This window comes from Plectropomus leopardus, chromosome 11 (genome assembly GCF_008729295.1).
Source record: "Plectropomus leopardus isolate mb chromosome 11, YSFRI_Pleo_2.0, whole genome shotgun sequence".
NCBI lineage: Eukaryota > Metazoa > Chordata > Actinopteri > Perciformes > Serranidae > Plectropomus > Plectropomus leopardus.
The window spans coordinates 21,941,453-21,964,613 of record NC_056473.1 but is presented as its reverse complement, the minus strand read 5'-3'; the positions used below and the strand labels follow the sequence as shown (position 1 = coordinate 21,964,613).

Below are 23,161 nucleotides of genomic sequence, written 5' to 3'. Positions count from 1 at the left end.
CTTAAGAATAACAACGTAATCAATTATCTTATGTTATGTCATTTGAATATTCAAAACTAAAAAAGATGTATGAAAACACAGGTTTACCTAATTAGTTATAAAGTTGTAAGATTTGCATAAATTCTTTTTTCTGTTAGTTTATTGCATATTTTAAATATGTTGTTTCAAGATGTATATCTTAAAAGTTTTTTGAAAGTGGTATATGAAGGCAATTTCTTAAATATTTTATTTATGAATCAATAAATTTACCTAAATGTTCTTGTGTTTCTACCATTTTTTTCTTTTTTTACAGAAGCTGCCATTTTTCATTCACATTATTGCTGTATCTATAAATAACATAATTTACCGTAAAGGAAGTGACACACACTTTCATTTTACAAAAAGCAAAACTCATAAACAAACCTGTAGTGTTTCCGGTATATACCCTGAACTGCGCATGCTCATTGGCGGCTGAGCGATGGCAGTGAGCAGAGTGAAGTGTTGACTCTCATTGTTTGAGAAGCTATGAGCCGTTTCATTTCTTCAGTCGTCACATTAGCTAAGTAGACAGTCAGCCCACCGTTAGCTCAACTAAAGCTCACCCTGTCTGTTGTTTACTCGCCGGCTTTTACACTCAAAGAGTCTGGAGAAATGCAGAGAATAAGCTCTTGGAAAACCGGTTGGCAGCTGCTGAAAACAAACTGCGAGGGAGCAATAAAACAAGTAAACACGTCGCCTGCGACCTCACGCAATTATAGCAATGTAAGTTGATGCTCTATTATTATGCGCTGTTATTTATGATAGAAATGGAGACTAATGGGAGAAAACGACATGTACTTTTCGCCTTTAAATAGTTGGTTGTGGTACTTGATATGTTTCCATTTTAGTGAAAAGTAACATCACACTGAAGCTAATCTCAGCACACATTTAAAGCCTGTTATCACTATCCTGTTCATCCAGTTCACTCATCAATGAGTCATCTGCTCCAACTGAAGTATGATCACTGTTTGGGACTACTTACAAATATTAAATTACAAAATAAATGCAGTTGTAATTAGTTACAATGAAAAAAAATCTGTTATTAAATTATAGTAACAATTATGTGTAACTTCTTTATTACATGTAATCAAACAAATGTTGCCCCTGTGTTTGAGTATTAAAGAGAAAAACTGTTGGATGTATTTAATTTTATAATTTATTCACCTTTTAGTCTGTGGGATTGTATTTTTATTGCCTTACAATAAATAAAATGCATATAACACACAACATGTGTGTTGTTTATTAAGCAGCTTATGTATTGTAACAGTTTGTATTAGTGTGCTCTAGTGTTGGGTAATAACTAGTTACAAAATTAAAGTACAAAATAAATGTAACTGTGATTAGTTAGTTATTGAGAAATAATATGAAAAATTAAATTATAGTAACTAATCAAAATATGATTACAAAGCGTTACATGTGATAAAGAAAAGTGAAAAATGTATATGTTGATTAAAGCATTTATTCTGCTGCTTTACATTTTTTTGCAGTTGAGCGTAATATTTACGTGCTTATAATTTTAGGTCTTTTCAGCTTTATTGCTCCGTTTAAAATATTTGTTAAAAAAAAGTTATCAAATGTAAAAAGATACATTACTTTGACAAAGTAATTAAAATAGTCAACCTAACTCTTCTTCTCCTAACACTGTGTATAATTTATATACTCCGAGAACAAAGTCTCGGTCAGTTCTCTGTGTCTGAACTGACGAGATTATGACGAGTGTTCAGGCGGTAGTATCACAGAAAGTTAATGAACAGCTCCGTGTTTTCGTGATGCACATGTCTCCACTCTCTGGCCCAGCTCCCTCCTCACGGCTCCAGCTCCTTTGGGCTCCTCTTCGACATTGATGGGGTGCTGGTGCGGGGCAGGACGCCCATCCCTGCAGCCAAGCAGTGCTTCAGGAACCTGGTGGACCGCAATGGGAAATACAAGGTGCCCGTGGTGTTTGTCACCAACGCTGGGAACTGCATGAGGCACACCAAAGCTGAGCACCTGTCACATCTGCTTGAGGTGGAGGTAAACTGAACACTTGAAGTGATTAAATCACTGCTTGTACCTCAGCTTGTTTTGTCTTGTGTTTTGTTCTCTGACATCAAGATTTATTTCCCAGGTGTCTCCAGACCAGGTGATGCTGTCCCACAGTCCTTTGCGGATGTTTACCCAGTTCCACAAAATGCGTGTGCTAGTGTCCGGACAGGGTCCTGTGGAGGAGGTCGCTCACAAGTATCCTGTCTTGAATCAGGAGTTGCTGCACTCTGTTTGGATGTTGACCTTAAAGTGTGCATGTTCTGTTTATTCAGTGTATTTTTGTCCACGTTCCACGTTGTTATCAGTATTTAATCTTTGTACCCTTTGTTCCCTTTGCTGTCTCGCTGTCTCAGTGAGGCCCCCTCACAGATTTCCTACTTTTCTTTTTTTAAATTTGTTGAGGAATTGGAAGAAGTTTTGTTTTTTTCTCATGTGGGGTTTGTAATTTATTCATTCATTCATTTTTAGAAGCCTTTGATTTTATTATTACTTTCTTTTCTGAAAAAAATCTCAGAATAATCCAGTAGGAAATGCCTTCATAATGTAAGTTATCCAGGAAGAAAATTTCAGAATGAGGCATTCCCATTGTAAGCAGGTGATATATGCTAATAATTTTTTAAAGTGTTTCTTTAATATGTGTTTTGTGGCTCAACTGTGTTTGACTTTAACCCACCAAACTTCAGCCTGGGCTTTCAGGATGTTATTACCATAGATATGCTCAGAGAGGCATATCCTCTTCTAGATGTCGTAGATCACAACAGAAGGCCCAAAGACAGCGTGAGTAATATTGAATCCTGTTATGTTAAGTTAGGGATGAGTGAGACATCTTACCTGTTGTGTGTAATGTCTTACAGATTCCACCCACCAAAGGTTTACGGCCAATAGAAGGTATGTTTTCACGCACAGTCAGCTTGAGATGCAGTACTTTCATCTGCGGGCTCAATCACTGTTGAGTTTCTGTTGGGTTCAGAGGACAGTGGACGACTCCTCTCATTTCCATCATTTATTGAGTGATGATGATCATTGAAGAGTTTATGTATTAGGTCGCTAACCTCAAAGAAAAAGAAATATAAATTATGTCAGTTAATTCAATGAAAAAAAATCCCTGTCTTCAATAAAATCACTTAATTTTAATCAAATGATTAATGCACAACAGTTCTATCAGTCATTAACATAATTACTCATGCTGTGCCAAATATTTATTAAATGTATTTATTGCAGTTTTTAAGTATTTATGCTTTGCTCTGACTTGTATTTATATCTTTAAATAATATTTGAAATAATTGTTAAAATATTTTAAATCTAACTCATAGTTCCAAACAAAATCATCTGTATTTTCAGCTAATAATCATAAACCAACGATCAATGAATAAAATTACTCATTCATGTAATTAAATACTTGTATAAATACACTTAAATCATGACCTGTTACTTTAAATCTTTTCATTTACAGGTAACAGTTGAAATATAATTTCTGCTATCAAGTTAATCAGTCTGCAAACAACAAAATCTTATAAACAACTCAGAGATTGACCACATCAAACGCCAGTGGTGGAATATAACTAAGTACATTTACTGTACTCAAGGACATGTCCTTTACTTGAGTATATTCTTTTTATGTTTCTCTAGACTTTCACTCAACTACATTTCCGACAGAAACATTGTACATTTACCTCACTACATTTATCTGACAGCTTTAGTTACTAGTAACTTTACACATTATATATGTTATAAGATTTTTGCATAAAAACAAAGAGTTTATAAAATATGATTAAATAAATTAAATATCTATTAGCAAATTGACTGAGAAATTTAATTATTTTGATAAACATTTACATATTTTTTCTACGTTTTTTTCCCAATAATGTCAAGTTTTTAGGGCTGTTTTTTCCTCCTTTTTTCTTATTTAGATTTTTCTGCATGTTACTTTTACTTTTAACATTTTTAGTATATTTTACTGATTATACTTACTTTTTACTAAAATAACATTTCCACTGAAGGACTTTTACTTGTAACAGAGTATTTTCACAGTGTGGCATTTGTACTTTTACGTAAGAAACAGCATACTTCTTCCACCACAGTTAAACATGAAATGAATAAAAAAAATCAAAGAAATCTAACCACATGAATGAATGAATCGCTCCTGCCACTCGCAGAACGTCACAGCTTGCACACTACATAACTGCTTAAGCTGCAGTAGGTCGCAGATAGTTGTTATTTATGCTACTGTTAAACAAGTCAAATACGTACCAAAAGCATCTCTGTGGTCGTCTGAGCACTGACACAAAACATTTCTTTTGTCTGACCGGTTTCTTTTTGCACAGACAAACAAAGAAAGCGCACCTGCACAGCTGATAGTGATTAAATCAGAGCAAACCAGCATCTCTCCCTCTACCTGCATCACCGGGAGCCTGAGTCGACTAATCGGCTCACCGCTGCCCTCTTTTGTGCTGCTCCGCTTACCTAATTCTAAAATCAACAGCAAAACAAAAGAATGAAAAAGAAAATAACTGTATTTTAATATACGGCTTAACAATCACCTTTGTGTTAATTCATTTGTTGGCAGATAGTGATTTAACAGACTTATTACTTTTGATTAGCTATTTATAATGAACCCAGGTATGGCTGTCTTTTGTATTATTTTCTTCCCATAGCTGTGATCTTATTTGGTGAGCCGATCAGATGGGAGACAAACCTCCAGCTCATTGTTGACGTGCTCCTGACAAATGGGAACTCAGACAATAACTGGAGTTCTCAGCAATACCCTCACATCCCTGTCCTGGCCTGTAACATGGACCTGCTGTGGATGGCCGAAGCAAAGAATCCCAGGTACAGTGTGTGTGTGTGTAAAATTTAATAAATACACACCCTGACCTGAAACATGATTAAAAGTGTTATTGTACTAAATGTCCCTGTCTTGTAGGTTTGGTCATGGTATGTTCCTGGTGTGTTTGGAGAGCCTGTACAAGAAGATCACAGGCAATGAGCTAAAGTACGAGGCTCTGATTGGTAAACCCAGTGTGGTGACTTACAACTACGCCGAGCTGCTGATCAGACAGCAGGCTGAGAGACTGGGCTGGACCACACCTGTGAAGAGGCTGTACGCTATAGGGTGAGTGACTCAGTCATCTCTTGACTATAGACCCGCATGTGATACTTAAAGCTACAGCTGGTCACCTGTTTTCAGAAACATATTTTAGTGCACTGTTTTGCTGTATAATGAGACAGTTTGCTCTGGCCGCTAGGCGATGCTTGGTCAACTGTTTTCAATACGATGGCCATGTCACAAACTTTCTCATTTTACAGCTAAACAGTAAACTATGTTTCTGAAAACATTTGATGCTAGAAAGAGGAGAATGCATTTATCTATTTATCCGTCTCATTTGCTTGTGTGGATATTGGGACAGTTTCAGCAAATATGACAAAAAAAGATTTTTATTAAAGTTACTGTCTGTAACTTTAAAAATTGTCCTTCAAAAGCTTTGACTAGCCGTAAGTGATTCTTTTAATGCGTTATAACTATCTTTTTTAATAGTGATAACCCTATGGCTGACATATATGGCGCCAACCTCTACGACCGCTACCTTCAGGCTTCTCAGCGCACCAAAGCCCAGATGCAGGCAAAAAGTGGCGGAGGAGGTATAGATCCCTTGGCAGAAGCTCCAAAAATGACATCAGAAGAAGCAGGTGGAGCGTCAGGTGGTTTCGGGGTAGAGGTGGAACGCCCCGAGGGGTGCAGCTCCATGCTGGTGTGCACAGGAGTGTACAGCAGAGACACACAAGAGCTTCCGTCGGATCCAGAGCACACTGTCACGGAGCAGCAAATCTTCCACGGTCACAGGGACTTCCACTTTGACCCCAGCCTCATGCAGCCGTCCTATGTGGTGCAGGATGTGAAGGAGGCGGTGGAGCTGGTGTTTCAGCAGGAAGGTTGGCCTCTGGAGTAAGATGGCTGGGTATTAAACTGTGGCTACATCTCAGAGCCGTCCAGTAAACAGCTCTAACAATCCTTAACTGGTAGGAGCTTTATGAGGGTTTTTTTGTTGGTAGGTGCACTGATCATCACAGGGGAGGAGTAGCTTGTTGTTCTTAGAGATTCTCTTAAAGTGCCATAGAATAAGCTAAAAAAAAAAGGCAATAATATGCAGTTTTAACACTAAGTATAGGAGAGTTACACCCATTTTAAATCGGTCATACACACACAAACACACACACACATCACTGTTTCCAAGGGCCATACCTACATGTATGTGTGAAGGACTCAAGTTTATGTAGTTCTACATGTGCCCTTTCTTGTATTTGTACGACACAATCTATATCAGCTTTCTCTTTTTCAACGCACGTCGATTGTTAAGAAGTGTAAGTGTAGAGTTACAAACATTTTTAGTACTCTCAGACTTTTATCTGCAAGTTTATGGATGAGAATTTAAACATAGTTACACTTTAAATTGGATAATGTTCAGATTGATCCAGAAATAGCCTGGTTCATCTGTGACACTGTCCATTTTCCAGATAAAGATGGATTTTTTTTTTTGCACAACCATCTACCTAACTGGGTCATCTTGCCTTTCCAAAACATACCCCCACTCCAGCAACTCCTTACTAGACCAGTCCTGCTGTTTGTTTTTACTGCTATAATATTTCAGCTTGATTTGTTTTTAAGCAAGGGTGAATGTGTAACCATGGATGCATAAGAGATTAAGTGGCCAGGTTTAAGTTTAGTACCTCAGTTTTGTTTTTAGCTGCAATGGAGAGAATGCTAATTTTATTTTGGTATTATTTTGTGAAATTGTCAGAATGATACAAAGTACCACAGTTTCAACAGGAATGAAAAAAGGTGCTATTTTTTCCGCTGAATAGTTAAAGCACTGAAATTTTTAGTTTTTTTTTATGTGAATGTCTGTAATCGAAGACTTTTGCGACTGCAGCTGCAGCACTACTGAAAATTTCACACGGTGCTGGTTTGTTTTATTTGTAACTGACAGATTTAACAAAGTATGATTTGCAAGTGACTTAAACTGTAGGTTAAAACTGTGGAACTCTGGTTAATGTACTTGAAAAAGCCATACTATACTAAAGAACAATTAAAAAAGACACAAAACACTGCTTGTCAAGTGACACCATCTGTATACGTTTGCACAGTCTTAGCACAGAGTCCTCCAGCAGAGGTGTGGTTTGTAATGCTCTAGTCACTATCACATTCAGCAGCAGTTATCCTCGAGAATACTACAAAATACATTTGATAAGCCACCGCCATTTAAAACCTGTGTTACTGATTCAACTAACTGTATAAATATTAAAAGTCAAGATATGTACAAAACTTTCACACACACAGTGTCACACACGTAGTTTCTCCTAAACTGGCAACACTTACAACAATACATCACTGCTTGAGTCCACTCAGCACCCACACTTTTTATCTGCAGACCCAGCGCCGTGGACCGGGTGAGAGCTGTTACTCAGCATGAATTGAGGCGAGTCTTGGGAAATCTCGTCTATGATGGTCATGCCATTGCGTGCCAGCAGCTCCCGGGCCATGAGGACGAAGGCCGCCTCAACGTTTTGGGCCTCCTTGGCAGAGGTTTCCAGAGCCGCGAGCACATTGTTGTTCTCTGCCAGAGTACACGCGTCCTCGAACAACACCTGCCTCTGAGCCTCAAGGTCTGACTTGTTACCTGCAATAATGGACAGTACGGGAAGTGTTGAAAACAAAAGCATAAAGGTGTTACGACACCAAGTGTACAATTAAAAAAGAATGCTTTTAATTATCAATCTCTATCATCAGAATCTGGCATTTTCTTTATCATTTTGTCTATAAAATGACATAAAACTGCAAACACTGATTTCTCAGTTTACCAGATCCAAGTGCTGCGCTCATATTGCATGTTTTCTCTGACCGACAGTACAACACAAAAATATTTACTTACTAACATATATGACAAAGACAAGCATCAGACCTCAATTTAATAAGCTGGAACCAGATAATGTTCAGCATTTTTTGGTTGAAAAATGGCCCAAATGATTAGCTTATGTAATTTTCTGTTAACTGGCAAATCACTTAATCAAGTGATTGTTTCAGCTGAACAGACCAACAGTCCAAAATCCAAAGATATGGTGTTTACATTTATGGGTGATTCTTAAACTATCATAATTTTTGTGTCCCTGTCAGAAATAAGAAAAACAAAAAGGCAATGCTTATTTTTTATTTTTTCACACTTTACACCAAAAGGAACGTACAAATATTAAATGACAGATCAGTCATTATTTTTATCATATAGTAACTGGCCCTTTATGAGCCAGGTTTAAGACATCCAGCCCTGCTTAATTTAATCTTGATCTAATATCAACTTCAAATACAAACTGCACACACACATTTACACATTTTAATGAAATGTATCGTGTGTTGTAAGATATTTTTTGATTTTTTTTCACTATAAGAACACCTGTCCCTTGAGGCTACTGTCATGTCCACCATGCAGTAAAAAAAATTTTGGGATTTTTTTTATAGTTTGTATACTCTGTAAACAGCAATACATGTGACAGGAGAGCACATGGCTGGAGGATAGTTGGCTCCATAAAGGGAACTGAAGTAATTAGAAATTAAGATACATTTTTGTTAAATAAAGAATTTATTGGCTGGTATTTCTAAATTACTCATATATCCTTTGATGCTACAAATCACAAGAAAAACAACATTTTAATTTGGTATTTTGTTTATTTTTATTGCTAATGATAAGACTGACATTAACAAGCTAAGATATCATGAGATGTTGTGAATTTGACAAAATGTCTTTTCCACAACAGTCATTTCCATCACATCGTTCATTGTGATGGAAAAGACATAATGGAGATACATGACTGAAAATATTGTATCAATACATTTCTCTAAATATGCATTTAAATTTTCTAAATATTTTCAGACCGAATTAGAGCATAGTTGAAGAATAACCCTGATATAAAAGCTGAAACCGGAGTTATTGGTTGTTAATGACTAATCGTCTGTCAAACATTTAAAAAAAAAAAAACGCTGGGAACCACTGGTGTATCACGTCCAGCAGTCTATAAATATGTTTTGGGGTGACACAAAACTAATTTATTTTCACTCTACTTACCAATGAGGATGAGTACCACACTGGCGGCTCCAAACTGCTCCACCTCCCTGATCCAGTGGGGAACAGATTCAAATGTGGCGCGGCGTGTGATGTCATAGGCCACCATGGCGCCGTGGGCACTACGGTAGTAGCTCTGAGTAATGGTGCGGAAACGCTCCTGTCCTGCGGTGTCCCATACCTGCATCTGTAATAACAACACAAGACACAAATGCAATATGACTAAAATGCTCACAAAATGTGTGTTAAGTATCTCCAGAACATAATTCATGAGTTATGGAGACATGCTGTGCACCCTGAAGGTTTTCGGTCCTGTCGCAGCAGTGCTTGTGTGTACAGAACCTCAAACTAATTAACATAGAAAGACATTCATGAAGTTAACAAATTAACACACCCAGAAAGCTAACACACTGATAATGTCATCTGAAGGAAAGTCAGCCACTCCTTTTCTAGAGTAAAAGTACTGATCAACTGAAACAAGCAAATGTTATTTTACTTATTATTTACTTGGAGTACACATCTCACATGCTCATGCTTTTGTTTATATATAAAAATATACCCATGATCATAATAAACAACCCCATTTGTATGTGGAAATGATTGTGCATTAAAAGCTGTAAGTCAGGGATATATCTGATAAAAACTGAACTTCTAAATGATGTAATAGACAGAAAAAAAACCAGAAATAATGTCACCTACCTTCACTTTCTTACCATCGATGTCCAGGGTGCGGACGGTAAAGTCAACCCCAATTGTGTTTTGCTGCTTCTCAATGAATATGCCAGACTTGAAGCTCTGGACCACACATGTTTTCCCCACATCTGAGTCCCCAACCAGGATGATTTTGAAAAGAAAGTCAAAAGAGTCCTCAATCTCCGGCCCTGCAGACTGCATGGTGAAGGAAGGGATATATACACAGAAAACACTCACTGAGGCTGAAACACGAGATCCAAGGCCCCTGTGCAACGAAACTGGTTCCTTCCAAGTTGTGTCAATAAAAACTGAGACTATTTACAGTAACAGCAGTCACATCCTTGTCAGAAAAAAAGGTGCAAATCAGGTTTATACCAGCTGTAATAGAACAGTTTGTGTGGCTCCAGGGTCCGCAGGTAAAGCTGTCTCAGTCAAATACTTAAAAAAATAAATCACTAAAAATGATGAATAATCTCACAATTAAATCCAGTTTTTATTCCAGCAGGTTGCTTTCCCTTGTCATTTTTTACCCTCTAAACTCCAAAACCAACTTTATTATTCCATAGCATTCAGATGCCCTTTTTTTCCTGGAAGTACCCAAGCTGGTATCCAAAAGTTGTGTTTCTTCATCCTGTATTTATTCCATGTCTAGGCTACGCTATCGTGCACATTGTTTAAGTCTATAACACAAGTTTTATCTGCACTGCTGCCCTTTAGACTGTCACTCTGTCTGCCCTCTACAACTCTCCACCTGAACTTTCATTCTGAGACAATTACAGACACGCCTCCTACCTGTCCTGGTAGGTGTGATCTCCAGCTGCCAGCCCACCTACACCACTGCATCTTGGGATATGAGTTTCTGCTCAGGTGCTGTAACGGGACACAATACCTGGAAGAGGCAGAAAGAAAATGACCCGAGACATTATCAAAAGTACTGGCTCAGGCATAAATATATAGATCTGATAATGTTGAGACAGATTTAAACATATCAAGCTCAAGCTGGTTTTAAAATTATCTAGACTTACCGTTTCAGTTAGACCACTTTAAAGTTAGAGGTACACAGAGAGCCAAAGAGCCGGAGGCTGACATTGAACAGAACCGTTTATCTTTAAGAAGACAGGCTTTGCTTACAAGACTCAGTGTGCAAATATCCCTGAGCAAACAGTTTAAAACCGCTCCTCCAACTGACATAATGTAAACACTCGACATTTGTCTTAACAGCTGTCCTTTGGACCCCAGTGTTTTTTGTACATTTAAAAAACGCCTCACACCATCAGCCCCCTCGCTGACTACTGTCAACTAACACATTCCACAGCACTCAACAACAGAGAGGGGTTAAGCGCAGAAAAGGCAAGAACCAAAACACAACACACATTGACAGGATGTAGTTGAATACAGGATAATGTGACATATATTGTAATTAAAATATTATTACCTCAGGCTGCACACATTGATACACAGTGAGATGTTACCACAGAATGAGCATACTGCTCTGAATCTGAATCAGTCTCCCTCTCTCTGTCCACCCCCTCGCTTGTTCTGTCGTCATCTCAGCCCACTGAAGAACAAGGCACAGCTGGACACAGAACAATGTGTGAGTGTGAGGGGCACTTGACCAAGCTGGGTCTATCTTTGGCTGTGACCACAAGCCACCTTCTTTCTGCTGTGTGGTTGTGTGTGGTTGTGTGTGTGGTTGATGCCTTGTTAAATCCAATGACATGTGGTGTTGTTGGCCGTTAAGTGATGGCACAGAAAAAGAGAGAAAAAAAGGAACCCATTCAAACAGCAGATTGATTAAATTTACAGGATAAAACAAAATAAATTCCAGGCTTTGAGATGTCTAGCCATGACATTTATGCAAACCATTATTATGGTATAAAATAATAAACATCTATGTGAAATCATATAAAAATCCAGAGCATTCCCCAAAATTCAGACGAACTACTTCTAATTTCAGCATGTGTAAAATCACTCGAGTGTAGAACAATATAACAAACCAAATTATAGATATGTTAGCTTAATCCCCTCATTGATATTAAAGAGCAGAAATACTTCTATGATTCAGCACTCAGTTCAGGGACTGTAGTTAAGTGGATGAGTGGGGATGAAATCATATTTGAGCCTCAACTAAGCTGCCCTATCAGTCATAGACGTCAGTCTACTGTGTCATCTCTTTTGCAGAAACTGTGCTGCACTCAAAGAGTTTCTCAGTCTAAAAGCGGTGCTGGGGCTTTGTTGCCATTTTCTTTGTTTCTGAGGTTTCTTGACAGATGCCTTATTCAGTGATGTCTCTGGAGGAGGGACGTGAATTGGCTTCCAGGGGATGGGATTGTAGAAGCTGGGTGATGGGTAGGATTTGTCATATGGACCTGGAAAAAATCAAGGAAATAAGATGCTGATATACAACAAATACAGAGTTGGGAAATAAAACTAATGGTCTACAAGCACATTTGATGCAGTCTGAAACCAATATAATAACAGTTTTTATCTCAGAGGGGATATTTGGACTCATTCACCAATGTCTTTCTTAAATTTGTTCTTAGGAAAAGGTCTATGTTTGATTTATGATGTGTTCTTAAACCCCAGGATTGTTTACACCCATGCTCTTAAAAGATAGATCCCACTGTCCTTGTACGTTAAGAGCGTGTGCCAGTTCATCCTAATTAACACAGATAAACTTATACATACGAGGGCATGAGACTGCAATGCCGTGTGCACAAACAGAGATTTAAGAAGAGGAATAAGTTGAGAGAAATGTAAGTCCAATGAACGTGGAGCACCAGTCTCTAGCAAAAAACCTTCTATTCTGAAGTGGAGGTACTTCTGCAGACAGTGAACACCAAACTGTCATATTTCGTAGCATCAGGAGTGGATATAAAATGACACAAAAGATACATGGGATGGATTATTTCCCATTAACATAACTGATACTGACAGTGGACTGGAGCGTTAGTGCTGTGTTCGTTTTATAAGGCCATAATACTTTTTTTTTTTTAAAAATCATCCTAATATTTTATGTTGACATTTAAGACACTATGCTCAAGGACGTCTTATGGTTTGGGTGATCCATAATTTTTGAAAAACCTGTTTTACTGACTGTTTTAAACTATCATTGACTGCTGACTCCTCACTCCTCCTAACTGGCCGGTAGGGGGTGCAAGTGATCAACAAAATCACATAGAAAAGGGCATTTCCTGCAATTAGCTAGGCTAAAAACAAGCCTTACCTTGTCGAGTATTTTCCAGGCCATATTTTGGCCATTGTCATGGCTCAAAAACTGACATCTATAGAAAAATTTTGTCTCATCTTGAACTGGAGCGTCTTCAGATTAGCATCATACCCAATATGTTCTGATCCACTGAGGTTGGGCATGATACAAGATGAATAAATCCACGCTTTTGTTATCTTCACTGCAATCTTGACTGTAAGGGAGCTGGGAGGGACAATTTAGTGAGATTCAACCCCTCTCTGTTATACTTCTGTCATACTTATACACTAGAACCACAGCATGCCCTGTACTCCCTGTTTCCCAGACACACACACTGGAGATCTTTACTCCGCTGTGTGCACTTTTCTAGTATTGCTAAGGTACAGATTGTGTCGACTATATAGTGTCAGTCAGTCCAAAATTCATAAAGCCTACGTCATGATTTCCAGATGACTGAGTTGACCTTACTTGTTGGGTAGGAAGGTAATTTGGGACTTGCTCTGGTTTTTTCATTGGCTTTTACCAGCCAGTCCTTAAATTTCTCCTCTGCCCTCATGTGGCGCTCTTTCTCCTGCTTCTCCTTCAGGGCAGCTTCCTCCTGTCAAAATAAAAGAATCTATCAGAGTCTTGCAGTTTCTAACTATCAATAATCACAAAATATTTGGCTTCAAAATCTTTTCATTAAAGGCAGAACAACTAATAAATCCACATTACTTTTGCCTTCTTTTCCATTTCTATTTTTTCTTGGTTCTTTTTCTGCAGCCAGTCTTTGTACTTTTGTTGAGCTTTCTGTTCGATCTCCCTCCGTTTCTCCCGTTGCCTCTGTATCTCCTCCTCCTCTTTGCTCAGTTTGAGAAGTTGCTCATGCTTCTCCTGGGATTGCAAGAAGACAATAAGTAACTCACATGTCAGCACTGGATAAAGTAGCATTATTGTGTAATAAAAATTCTGACAAATTACAGTCAATCTGTTTTGTGTGGTTTAACTGAACTTGAAGTAGCAGTCGTCTACCTGTTGTCTTTTCATCTTCAACCATTCTTGGATCTTCTCTTCCATGACCATCTTTTTCTGTTCCCGCTCCTTTTCTTGCTGTTCCTTTTTTTCCTTCCGTAACCGCTCCTAAATCAAAGAATACACATTTTTCTACTATCAGATACAAACTAGATGAAATAAGTATGTTTTAGAGTGAGGATCATTTTGAAAAGGGGGAAAAAACTATGACTAGCCTTACAGAAACATACAGCAAGCAAGGGAACATAAGGACAATAACAACTGCTGTAGTTATACAGTGATATAAGTTATAATTAACTGTGACTTGCCTCCTCTGCTTGTTTTTCCAATTTGAAACGGTCTTCTTTAGCTTTATTTACCAGCCACATTTCCCATGCACCGAGAGCAGGTGAGCCTGCAGGCTCTCCAGCTGCGTTCATCATCTGTACTGAAGGTGTTCTTGGGAGCTCACATCTATAACAAAAACAGGTTTACAATCAGTGGTGGATCAGTACCTGGTGGCCATACTTGAGTAAAAGTGTGGATATCTTACCAGAAAATGACTTTGGTCAAGTCAAATCAAGTCAATTTTATTTATAGAGCCCATTATCACAAAACATGGTTTGCCTCAGTGGGCTGTACAGTTTACGACATCCCTCTGCCCTTAGACCCACACATCACCCAAGGAAAAACTCCCAAAAAAGAACCCCTGTAATGGGGGGAAAAAAAGGGAGGAAACCTCAGGAAGAGCGGTAGAGGATGATGAGGGATCCCTCTTCCAGGACTGTCAGACGTGCAATAGATGTCGTAAATAACAAATGAAATAAGTAAAAGTTCCCTATTAGAATTTTACTTGAGAAATAGCTGATATTTACTGTACTGTAATTAAATGTTCTTAAGTTAAGTACAAGTAAATGCTGTTAACATAAAAGCAAGCAGTCTAAAGTCTGAAAATTGTGGGATTTATTTTGTCTATGTACACCACCAAAAACTGGAGCATAAATTATACTTGAGGAAAAACAAGTTCATTTTCAAAACTTAAAGGATTTATGAACAAAATCCAGTTTTTCCTTCCCTCCCATTTCTTCTTCCTTTCCCTACCTATTTTGTTGTAACTAAGACACATAGAAATGTAGTGAAGAAAAAGTGTACATTTTATTTAGCAAATATAGTGGAGTAAAATACAAAAACACTTGAGTGCTGTAACAAAGTATTATTACTTTGTTACATTACAACATTGTTTACAAATGTACAAATTCTACAACATACTTACATTTTGTCTGTCTGAATCATTCAGTGTTTGGTCTTTAACTTGGTTCAGAAAGTATCTCATGCTAGAGAAATTCAGCAGTACCTGACTGGTGAAACGGCGAGTCTGGAGCCATTGCTCTGTCTAGGTGAAGTCTGCTGTGCTGGGCTGGGCTCCAGCTCTTCATCACTATCAAAACTGTCATGATAGATGGGAGAAAGCAGAGAGAATGTATCTTCATCGTCGGATAGCACACCGTCATCCAAGGCTTTTGATGTTTGGAGGTCTTTCCCCTGGCTAGTTTTTACAGGGGTCGAGCTGAGGCGCTTGGATGCAGAGGCAGGGCAGTTTGGCACCCTCCCTCCAGGCATTGCCGACTGATGTCTGCTTGGAAAAACACAAGATCAACACATGAAAATGTTTTCCATTAATTATGTGTGAGTTTTGTGAATGAATGAAAACTTTTATTGTCCCAAGGAGTATTTACTTTGCACAAATGAGTATGAAGACGTGCATGAACATGCAAAGAACATCACAAAAGATTTAAAACAAAAATCCACTGATATTTTATAATGACATCAGGTTAATTTAGGTTAATTTAAGTTACATTAGTTAAGTCAAAAAAGTCCAGTTCCAGACCTGTGATTAGAGCTTGTTAAACAGCGTAATGCTGCATGGTACAAATGATGTGATGGCTCTTTTAGTTCACATCCTGAGCATGCTATACCTGTGTCCTGAATGTAAAAGTCCATATTCAGGCCATGAAGGGTGCATGTGAGTTATAACGCACATCGGTTCTCCAGCTATCTTGCTCACAGTTTAACAATCATGCCCAGTTTTGTTTTGCACAGACAGTACTCTCCATACACTGAATACAAAACATTGTAACACTCTGCAAAAAGGTCTTATGAAAACAGTATGAGCATAGAACTGCCCACACAAAAAACTTGTGTTTCCTTAAAAAGTTGTTGTTGTTGTTGAGCCTTTGCAAACTTAACATTAGCGTTATTATTCCATGTCAGCTTGCTATCAATAGTTGCGCCCAGCTACTTGCATTCGTGTGCACTTTCAATAATTGTGTCATTCACAATTATAGGGGACCAAGAAGAGTTCCTCCTATAATAAAAATCAATGATTAGCTTTATTTATTTTTCTTCGTGTTTAAAATAAGTGAGTTAGCTGATCACCAGTTATTTAAGTGGTTAATCTCAGCTCCATAGCTGGTCTGTTGTCTATAAAAATACTAAAATACTAAAACAAACCTATGAACCTTTTCAGTGACGCACAACACAGACACACAATTACCGTAACTTGACGATGCTCGTGTCAACAGCTCGTGGGGCTAACGTTAGCACTCAGCTAGCGTCGGTTAGCTCGCTAACTTAGCCTGAAAACTTTACAAGATGCTACGAACGTTTACTGCTAATTATTATGCTATCTAACTCTACATTGTGTATGTGTGGTGTCTCTTGTTAACTCGGAAAAAATGTGAATATTTCCTAACCCACCTTTGTGCGTATTTGAGGAAAGTCTGGTTGTTTTGCTCGACTTTTTGTCGAGCGACGCAGAAACTGATTTGCAAACAACTTAGTTTCCCATGATACACCACGCCCCCACGCTCAACTTCACGCTACTTCCGTAACCATGGAGAAGCTTGACGCTTTACGTCATACGTTTGTTGCTTCAACATATACGTTTTTTAGTTATTTCTAACAAGATTAGAGAGGTTCATTTTTAAGATTTTCCATAATCTTTATTCTAATGTTATAATGTCAAGATTTACTGATGCAGATGAGAAATGTTTGGAATATTGGTCGCTCTGTAAAATTCAATCCTACAGATGTTATTGTTTATTTTGAAAGCCATGTTATCAAACCCCTTGATCCTGTTAGGTAAATTTCATATTCACAAATATAAATTTTCAGCCCCTTTTCTAATAGTTTTTTATTGATTTATTTATAATTTTTTAGTTTAATGAAGTCTGTTTAGCATATAAATTACAAAAAAGTATAGCCACCCTACATTATTTTTTAACCTGCTTTTTGGGAATTTATGTTCTACATTATTTTAAAGTGCTGTGTTTTTGTTTGTTTGTCTTTTTGCCTATTGTTTGCTGAGACCTAGGCCCACTTGTTAGTTTGTCTATTTCTTTATTGTTCGATTTCAGTCTGTCACTTCTCTTTTTCAAAATTTGTACTTCCTACATTATTATTGTTCATTTGATTCTGATTGTATATTTGGTAGTTTCATATTGTTTGTTTGTATGTTTGTTTCTAAAAGACTTGACACGTAATCAGTGGATTCCTACTTAGATTGACATTTTTTAAATATCAGAGAAGAATATTTAGGCCACTAGTTCCTCTTTTCATATTTTCTTTAAAACAGTTTATTTGATATTGTTTTGGTGAGAGATATTTTGACCACACCAAACATTTCTGAGTACAGACTGTTTTTTTTTTTCCTCCTCTTTCCCTCCACTGTAGTTCTGTTCAGAGATTGGACTCTCTTTTTTGATTGCGCGTCAAACAATGATTTCACTCCCCCTGTAATACAGGCAGTTATTGTTTATTTAGCAGCAAAAGTTAAGCTGCCCGTGCACTCTGTCTCACTCCCACTTAACATTATCAGTCTAATTACCTGCAGGCTCTCCAAAATGAGCTTGTACACTGCAGAGCTGCTTTCACAAAGAGATGTGGCATTTTGTGAGAGTTTGTAATTACAAACACTGCAGCTGCAACGTTAAATTAATTTGTTGTCTTGTTTTACATCTTTTACCGCTGGGCACTGCTGCTCAGGCAATATTTTGTGGCCTTGAGTCATTGATTGTCACTTGATTTATGACTCTGTTCATTGCAAACAATTATTGAATTTTGTCTAAAAATCAGTGTCAACAGTGTACTGCTAGTAACTCTGTATCAGTGTTGGAAGAAATACATTGATCTTTTACTTATAGGCAACTAATACTTAGTTACAAGTTAATTCCTGAATTCAAACTTTAGTAAAGTAAAAGTACAGAAGTATTAGCATCAATCCGACTTTAAGTGTCAAGTGTTTAAGTACTTATTATTCAGAATGGCAAACTCAGAATAATGTACATTATGTATATGGATTATTATAATTATTGGTGCATTTACATGTAAACATCATATTGATGTTGCAGTTGGTAAAGGTGAGGCTAATTTTATTAACACTACATTATGCCTGGTAGCTTAATGTACACATCATATGTCATATATTTTGTATTTTTTCTCTTATTCTTATTTTTATTATTATTATTATTGTTGTTGTTGTTATTGTTATTGTTATTAATATTATTATTAATCTAAATCTGCAAAGTGACAAGTATCTCTAGAGCTGTCAAAGTCTAAGTATAAAAGTATAAAAAAACATAAATGCAAATACGAAATTGTACCAAAGCACAGTACTTGAGTAAATGTACTGAGTTACTTTCCATCACTGCCCTGTCTAAGTCATTCATGAGAAACACACTAGCCACATGTATGTTTCTTCTTCTTAATTATACAAATATTTCTGGGATGCTTTCGACATCACTCCCATCCCATCACTCCTCCTGAATACAATTTTGCATTCTGTGTCAGATCCCTTTAAGGCGGCCACAGTTCTGAGTAAGATCATGACACAGGATGATAGTCAGCCACCAGCACGTGCAGAATGCAGGTAGGTGTGTCCGATCCTACGTTTCTCCAGAGTCACACCAGGGTGACAGATTCCAGCTCTGGCCTCTGCTGGTCCTATCCTCAAAGGGCAGGCAGCTCTAATTCAGAGCTCTGCGTCGTCCATTACTGACCGTAACCAGCCAGCCCAGCAGCCAGCTTGCTGGCCAGGTGGTATGGTGGCAGGAGATCCTAAGAGACTGCCAGAGGGCAGAGAGCGACTGCGTCGGCTTTCCCAGGCTCCTCGTCCAGACCATGGACCGCCAAGGAAGTCCCGCAAGAAGCTCCAAGTTATCATCTGTGTACTGTTGGTGGAGCTGTGCGAAAGATTCACTTTCTTTGGGATTGTATGCAACATGATTCTCTTCTGCACTGTGAAGTTGGGCTACGATAACTACCTGGCTGCAACAGTCAACCTGTGCTTTATAGGAGCCAGCACTTTGACCCCTGTTCTGGTTGGGTGGTTTGCAGACACCTGCCTGGGAAGGACCAAGGTGCTCTACCTGTGCGCTTTCCTTCATTTCTTTGGTAAGACACATTAAAAGTTTGTACATGTTGTCTGATGTGATGAAATTTGGGATAAATCTGTATGACATGTATAAAAAAATGGTTTAGCACATTTCTGATATAAATTAAAGATGTAATGTGGGGCCAAGTCTGCCAGTAAACAACAAGATATTTATCCAAATATGTCGAATAAACTAGAAAGATGCACACAAATATCTGACACACTGAATCTTGACCTTTAGTGTGAGCCCATTTCAAGAGCATTAGTAATTCTGTTACTGTAAGATGCTTAGTCATGACGCTCTTTCTGTAAAGTCACACTCTTGCAACTACGTGCCATAACTTTCACCTGTCATCATGCTTTCTAGGCACAGCCATGCTGCCCGTGGTGGCATTTCCTTTTGAAGATTTCTACATTGACACTCATCACATGACGCACCAGCTGGAGCCTCGGGAACAGCAGATCTTGTTCTATACTGGCCTTCTGGCTGCTGCCCTGGGCATCGGAGGAATCCGGGCCATCCTCTGTCCCATGGGAGCCTACAGTCTGCAGTGCTACAATCAGCACCAGCTCCTGTCCTTCTTCAACTGGTGGGTGGTGTTGCTATCTGAATACAGCCATTCACTTGGTTAACCACTCATCAGCGTCCAAACAACCCATTGATAATGTGATTATGATCAATTTTCTGATCATTTAAGAACCCTAATGACGTCTTTCCATCTACTCATAAATTACTTAGTGACTAACCATATGATAATCTCTTTTTATGTATATTTAGGTTCTACTGGTTGGTCAACTTGAATTCCACCATTGTGTTTCTGGGTATTGCTTACATCCAGCAGTCTGTGGCCAAAAATCTGGGCTTCCTTATCCCCTTCACCTCTGTGCTGCTGGCTCTAATCGCCATACACATGATGCGAAACAAACTTACCTATAAACCCAAGAAAGGTAACATACTGTGGATAAAAATTACATAAAATTATTCAGTTACTAAACATACAATACTTGCTTGTACTTGTAAACAAACTGTAGGAACACCACATTAACTTGTAACAAATCAAACCAGCTCTGTTACTTTCTGCATTTATCGTACTACAGGTGGATCATTGTTGACCACACTTGGAGTTTTCTTGAACTCTTTCAAGATGTGCTGCCTTCACTATCGTCACCTGAGTGGAGATGTGGGATCTTGGCTGGACCGGGCCAAGGAGAACAATGGTGGCCGTTACAGTGAAACACATGTAGAGAACGTCAAAGTCCTGGCCAAGCTCTTCCCTCTTTACGGCCTCCAGCTGCTTTACAGAGCCTGCATAACACAGGCAGGTCACTGTGAATAGAAAGAGACATTATTATAAAGGACTTCGTCTATGTTTTTATGTGCAGCTAAAAATATGTTTCCTTCAGATTCCCTCAGGTTACTACATACAGACGATGAACTCAAACCTTCACCTGAGCGACCTCTTGTTGCCCATCGGCGCCATGAATGTGATCAGTATCCTCCCTCTGCTGCTCTTAGCCCCGCTGATTGAGTTTATCACCACTTGCTACCTCTCCATGGAAAAAACTCCTCTGGCACCTGCAAAAGTCATCAGTGAGTATTTCTATGAACATGTGCATGTACCATGCGCGCACATGCATATCTCCCCAAGTGCACACATCAACTCTAATGTTTCTCTCACTCCTCTGCCTCCCTCATCCTCCCTCTTTCCTCTCGTAATTATTCTGCAGCCCCCTCTCTCATCACCCCTCCCTGTCCATCCTCCCCTTCCAGCTCTGGGCCATGCGTGTGCCACTCTGTCAGTCCTGGTGGCAGGTTTGTCTGAGCTACAGAGGAAGGCATACCCTCTGGTGGAGCAGACCCTTTCTGGAAAAGTTCTGCAAGTGTCATCCATGCCTTGTTTCCAGCTAGCTCCTCAGTACATCTTGCTCGGTCTGGCAGAGGCTCTCGTCACTCCTGCATGTGAGTGAAAGACTTCAAGGGACACTTCACCACCAAATCAAAAATACATATGTTTCATCTTACCTGTAGTGCTATTTATCAATCTTGATTGAGATATTGGCTGCAGGGATGTCTGCCCTCTCTGAATATAATGGAGTTATGGAAATAGATGGCACTTGGCTTGTAGTGCTCAAACACCAGAAAAAGAATTCAAAAAAATGAAAAACTCAATAGCAGTGTCTCTGTCCAGAAGTTCCTGACCCTATTATTTAAGATAATCCACAGACCTTGTGTGAGCAGTTTTATGTAGGAACTAGTTTCTTTTTACTGACCTACTCTCGCAAACTATATCACCACCCAGAGGTAAGTGTGCATACTGTTAATCAACAAAGCACCACTGAGCTCAGCTGATGAGGACGCCATTAATGTTTCCATCTCATGCTGTCAGAGGCACGAGTCTCTCATCCACGAGTAAATGCATGCTTTCTTCTGCACAATGATATGGTTCAGTAGAAATAAAATAGTTCCTGCATGAAATTGCTCACAACAAGGTCTGTGGATTATTATTAGTTTCATACATTTTAATGTATTTTTGGTGCTTTGAGCACAAGTGGAGTACCACCTAGTTCCATTATATTTGAGTGAAGGCAGACATCTATATGGCCAACACTGTAACAGTAACTCACAGCCAAACAATCTAGATTGATAAGTAGCACTACAGGTGAGATGATAAGTAGGATGTTTTGTTTTTGGGGTGAACAGGTCCTGTATGGCCTCCATAATTTAATACGCTACATGTGTTACATGGTGCATCTTGCCCCAAAACTAATGCTTTATTAAGTTAACATAAACCAAATGACACAAGTCATGAAAGCAGATGAAGATGATCAATCATTTCTGCTGTCACTTCCTGTGTGGCAGGTTCCCTCATATCATTTCAGCTGACTCCAAGCCACATTAGAGGGATCTCCCTGCACTTCCTCACTCTGTCCTATGGTGGCGGCTGCTTTCTGGGAGCCTTCATCATTCAGCTGGTGTATTTTTTCTCTGGAGGTAAAATTACTGCAATTAGTGTACTGCGCATTTTCTTCCAATACCAAATGACTGCAACAGTAGAATTTGAATGAAAAACACAAAGATTTTTAAAACAAGATGTCACAGATGCTGATGCGACCACACAAATACTCATTTGCAGGTAACTTCTATCCAAACGTATTGCATGATGGGAATCTGGAGAGATTCTTCTTCCTCATGGCCATACTGATGGCCATAAATACCCTTGTGTTTTGGAGTGTATCTTACAGGTATAGTATTACCGCTAATTACCTTAAGTATTTGGTAAAATAAAGATTACAATAAGATTATTAACTTTGCATGATGAACACTGTCATTCTCACTGATGTTGTGCAGGTACATTGACCTGAGTGTGCAGGGGAAAGCACTGACTATCAGCCCTCTGACTGAGAAGCTGCTGCATTACAAGTCCTGTCTGCGGTTCTACGACACCATGGATCGCTCCTACACAAACGCCTCCATCGAATCTATTTTATGACTGTCTTCATTATTTTCTCTACTTTTTGTGGCGCTGGCGCTGCATGCTGCTTTATCAAAAGCAGTTACTTGTGAACTTGTGGGCTGAACTGTATGAATAATGTACATGGTGTGTAGATAATGTTTGTTGTTTTTACAATCAATGTAATAACAGAATTTAGGCACATAAATACCACATTCCTCATTAGTTTGAGATA

At 38.6% G+C, this 23,161-nt stretch overlaps 4 protein-coding genes across 4 annotated transcripts; 2 read left to right on the top strand and 2 right to left on the bottom strand.

The window, feature by feature from the left end:
- Nucleotides 1-454: 454 nt before the first annotated feature.
- Nucleotides 455-7,146, top strand: hdhd5 (haloacid dehalogenase like hydrolase domain containing 5). Its single transcript, XM_042495562.1, has 8 exons — nucleotides 455-741; nucleotides 1,816-2,031; nucleotides 2,126-2,238; nucleotides 2,727-2,820; nucleotides 2,898-2,931; nucleotides 4,698-4,872; nucleotides 4,967-5,155; nucleotides 5,579-7,146. Exons 1-8 carry the CDS (start codon nucleotides 631-633, stop codon nucleotides 5,988-5,990), a joined length of 1,344 nt encoding a protein of 447 aa, XP_042351496.1. The 5' UTR covers nucleotides 455-630; the 3' UTR covers nucleotides 5,991-7,146.
- Nucleotides 6,260-11,366, bottom strand: LOC121949797 (ras-related protein Rab-19). The gene is made up of 5 exons (XM_042495565.1): nucleotides 11,281-11,366; nucleotides 10,638-10,734; nucleotides 9,852-10,040; nucleotides 9,156-9,339; nucleotides 6,260-7,718 (listed from the first exon to the last, which is right to left on the bottom strand). Exons 2-5 carry the CDS (start codon nucleotides 10,686-10,688, stop codon nucleotides 7,444-7,446), a joined length of 699 nt encoding a protein of 232 aa, XP_042351499.1. The 5' UTR covers nucleotides 10,689-10,734; nucleotides 11,281-11,366; the 3' UTR covers nucleotides 6,260-7,443.
- Nucleotides 10,929-16,883, bottom strand: LOC121949796 (coiled-coil domain-containing protein 34-like). The gene is made up of 7 exons (XM_042495564.1): nucleotides 16,801-16,883; nucleotides 15,398-15,676; nucleotides 14,373-14,517; nucleotides 14,065-14,172; nucleotides 13,768-13,926; nucleotides 13,522-13,651; nucleotides 10,929-12,214 (listed from the first exon to the last, which is right to left on the bottom strand). The coding sequence occupies exons 2-7, from the start codon at nucleotides 15,661-15,663 to the stop codon at nucleotides 12,012-12,014; spliced, it is 1,011 nt and encodes a 336-aa protein (XP_042351498.1). The 5' UTR covers nucleotides 15,664-15,676; nucleotides 16,801-16,883; the 3' UTR covers nucleotides 10,929-12,011.
- Nucleotides 16,884-19,142: 2,259 nt separating this feature from the next.
- On the top strand, nucleotides 19,143-22,965 carry slc15a5 (solute carrier family 15 member 5). The gene is made up of 9 exons (XM_042495558.1): nucleotides 19,143-19,494; nucleotides 19,842-20,064; nucleotides 20,253-20,422; nucleotides 20,573-20,793; nucleotides 20,879-21,065; nucleotides 21,246-21,434; nucleotides 22,335-22,466; nucleotides 22,609-22,717; nucleotides 22,824-22,965. Exons 1-9 carry the CDS (start codon nucleotides 19,143-19,145, stop codon nucleotides 22,963-22,965), a joined length of 1,725 nt encoding a protein of 574 aa, XP_042351492.1.
- The last annotated feature ends 196 nt before the right edge of the window (nucleotides 22,966-23,161 follow it).

Bases quoted from the DNA above. Each gene is read 5' to 3' on its own strand.
- hdhd5 (XM_042495562.1), top strand. From the start codon at position 631: ATGCAGAGAATAAGCTCTTGGAAAACCGGTTGGCAGCTGCTGAAAACA. The intron at 2,821-2,897 runs GTGAGTAATATT...AATGTCTTACAG, and splicing joins ACAGAAGGCCCAAAGACAGC to ATTCCACCCACCAAAGGTTT. The intron at 4,873-4,966 runs GTACAGTGTGTG...CCTGTCTTGTAG, and splicing joins GCCGAAGCAAAGAATCCCAG to GTTTGGTCATGGTATGTTCC.
- LOC121949797 (XM_042495565.1), bottom strand. From the start codon at position 10,688: ATGCAGTGGTGTAGGTGGGCTGGCAGCTGGAGATCACACCTACCAGGA. The intron at 9,340-9,851 runs GTAGGTGACATT...TTGTTATTACAG, and splicing joins TCGATGGTAAGAAAGTGAAG to ATGCAGGTATGGGACACCGC. The intron at 7,719-9,155 runs GTAAGTAGAGTG...CCATTATTGCAG, and splicing joins TGTGGTACTCATCCTCATTG to GTAACAAGTCAGACCTTGAG.
- LOC121949796 (XM_042495564.1), bottom strand. From the start codon at position 15,663: ATGCCTGGAGGGAGGGTGCCAAACTGCCCTGCCTCTGCATCCAAGCGC. The intron at 14,518-15,397 runs GTACTGCTGAAT...TTTTTGTTATAG, and splicing joins CTCGCCGTTTCACCAGTCAG to ATGTGAGCTCCCAAGAACAC. The intron at 12,215-13,521 runs GTAAGGTCAACT...GATTTTTTCCAG, and splicing joins ATTACCTTCCTACCCAACAA to GTCCATATGACAAATCCTAC.
- slc15a5 (XM_042495558.1), top strand. From the start codon at position 19,143: ATGGTGGCAGGAGATCCTAAGAGACTGCCAGAGGGCAGAGAGCGACTG. The intron at 19,495-19,841 runs GTAAGACACATT...CATGCTTTCTAG, and splicing joins CGCTTTCCTTCATTTCTTTG to GCACAGCCATGCTGCCCGTG. The intron at 21,066-21,245 runs GTGAGTATTTCT...CTCCCCTTCCAG, and splicing joins GGCACCTGCAAAAGTCATCA to CTCTGGGCCATGCGTGTGCC.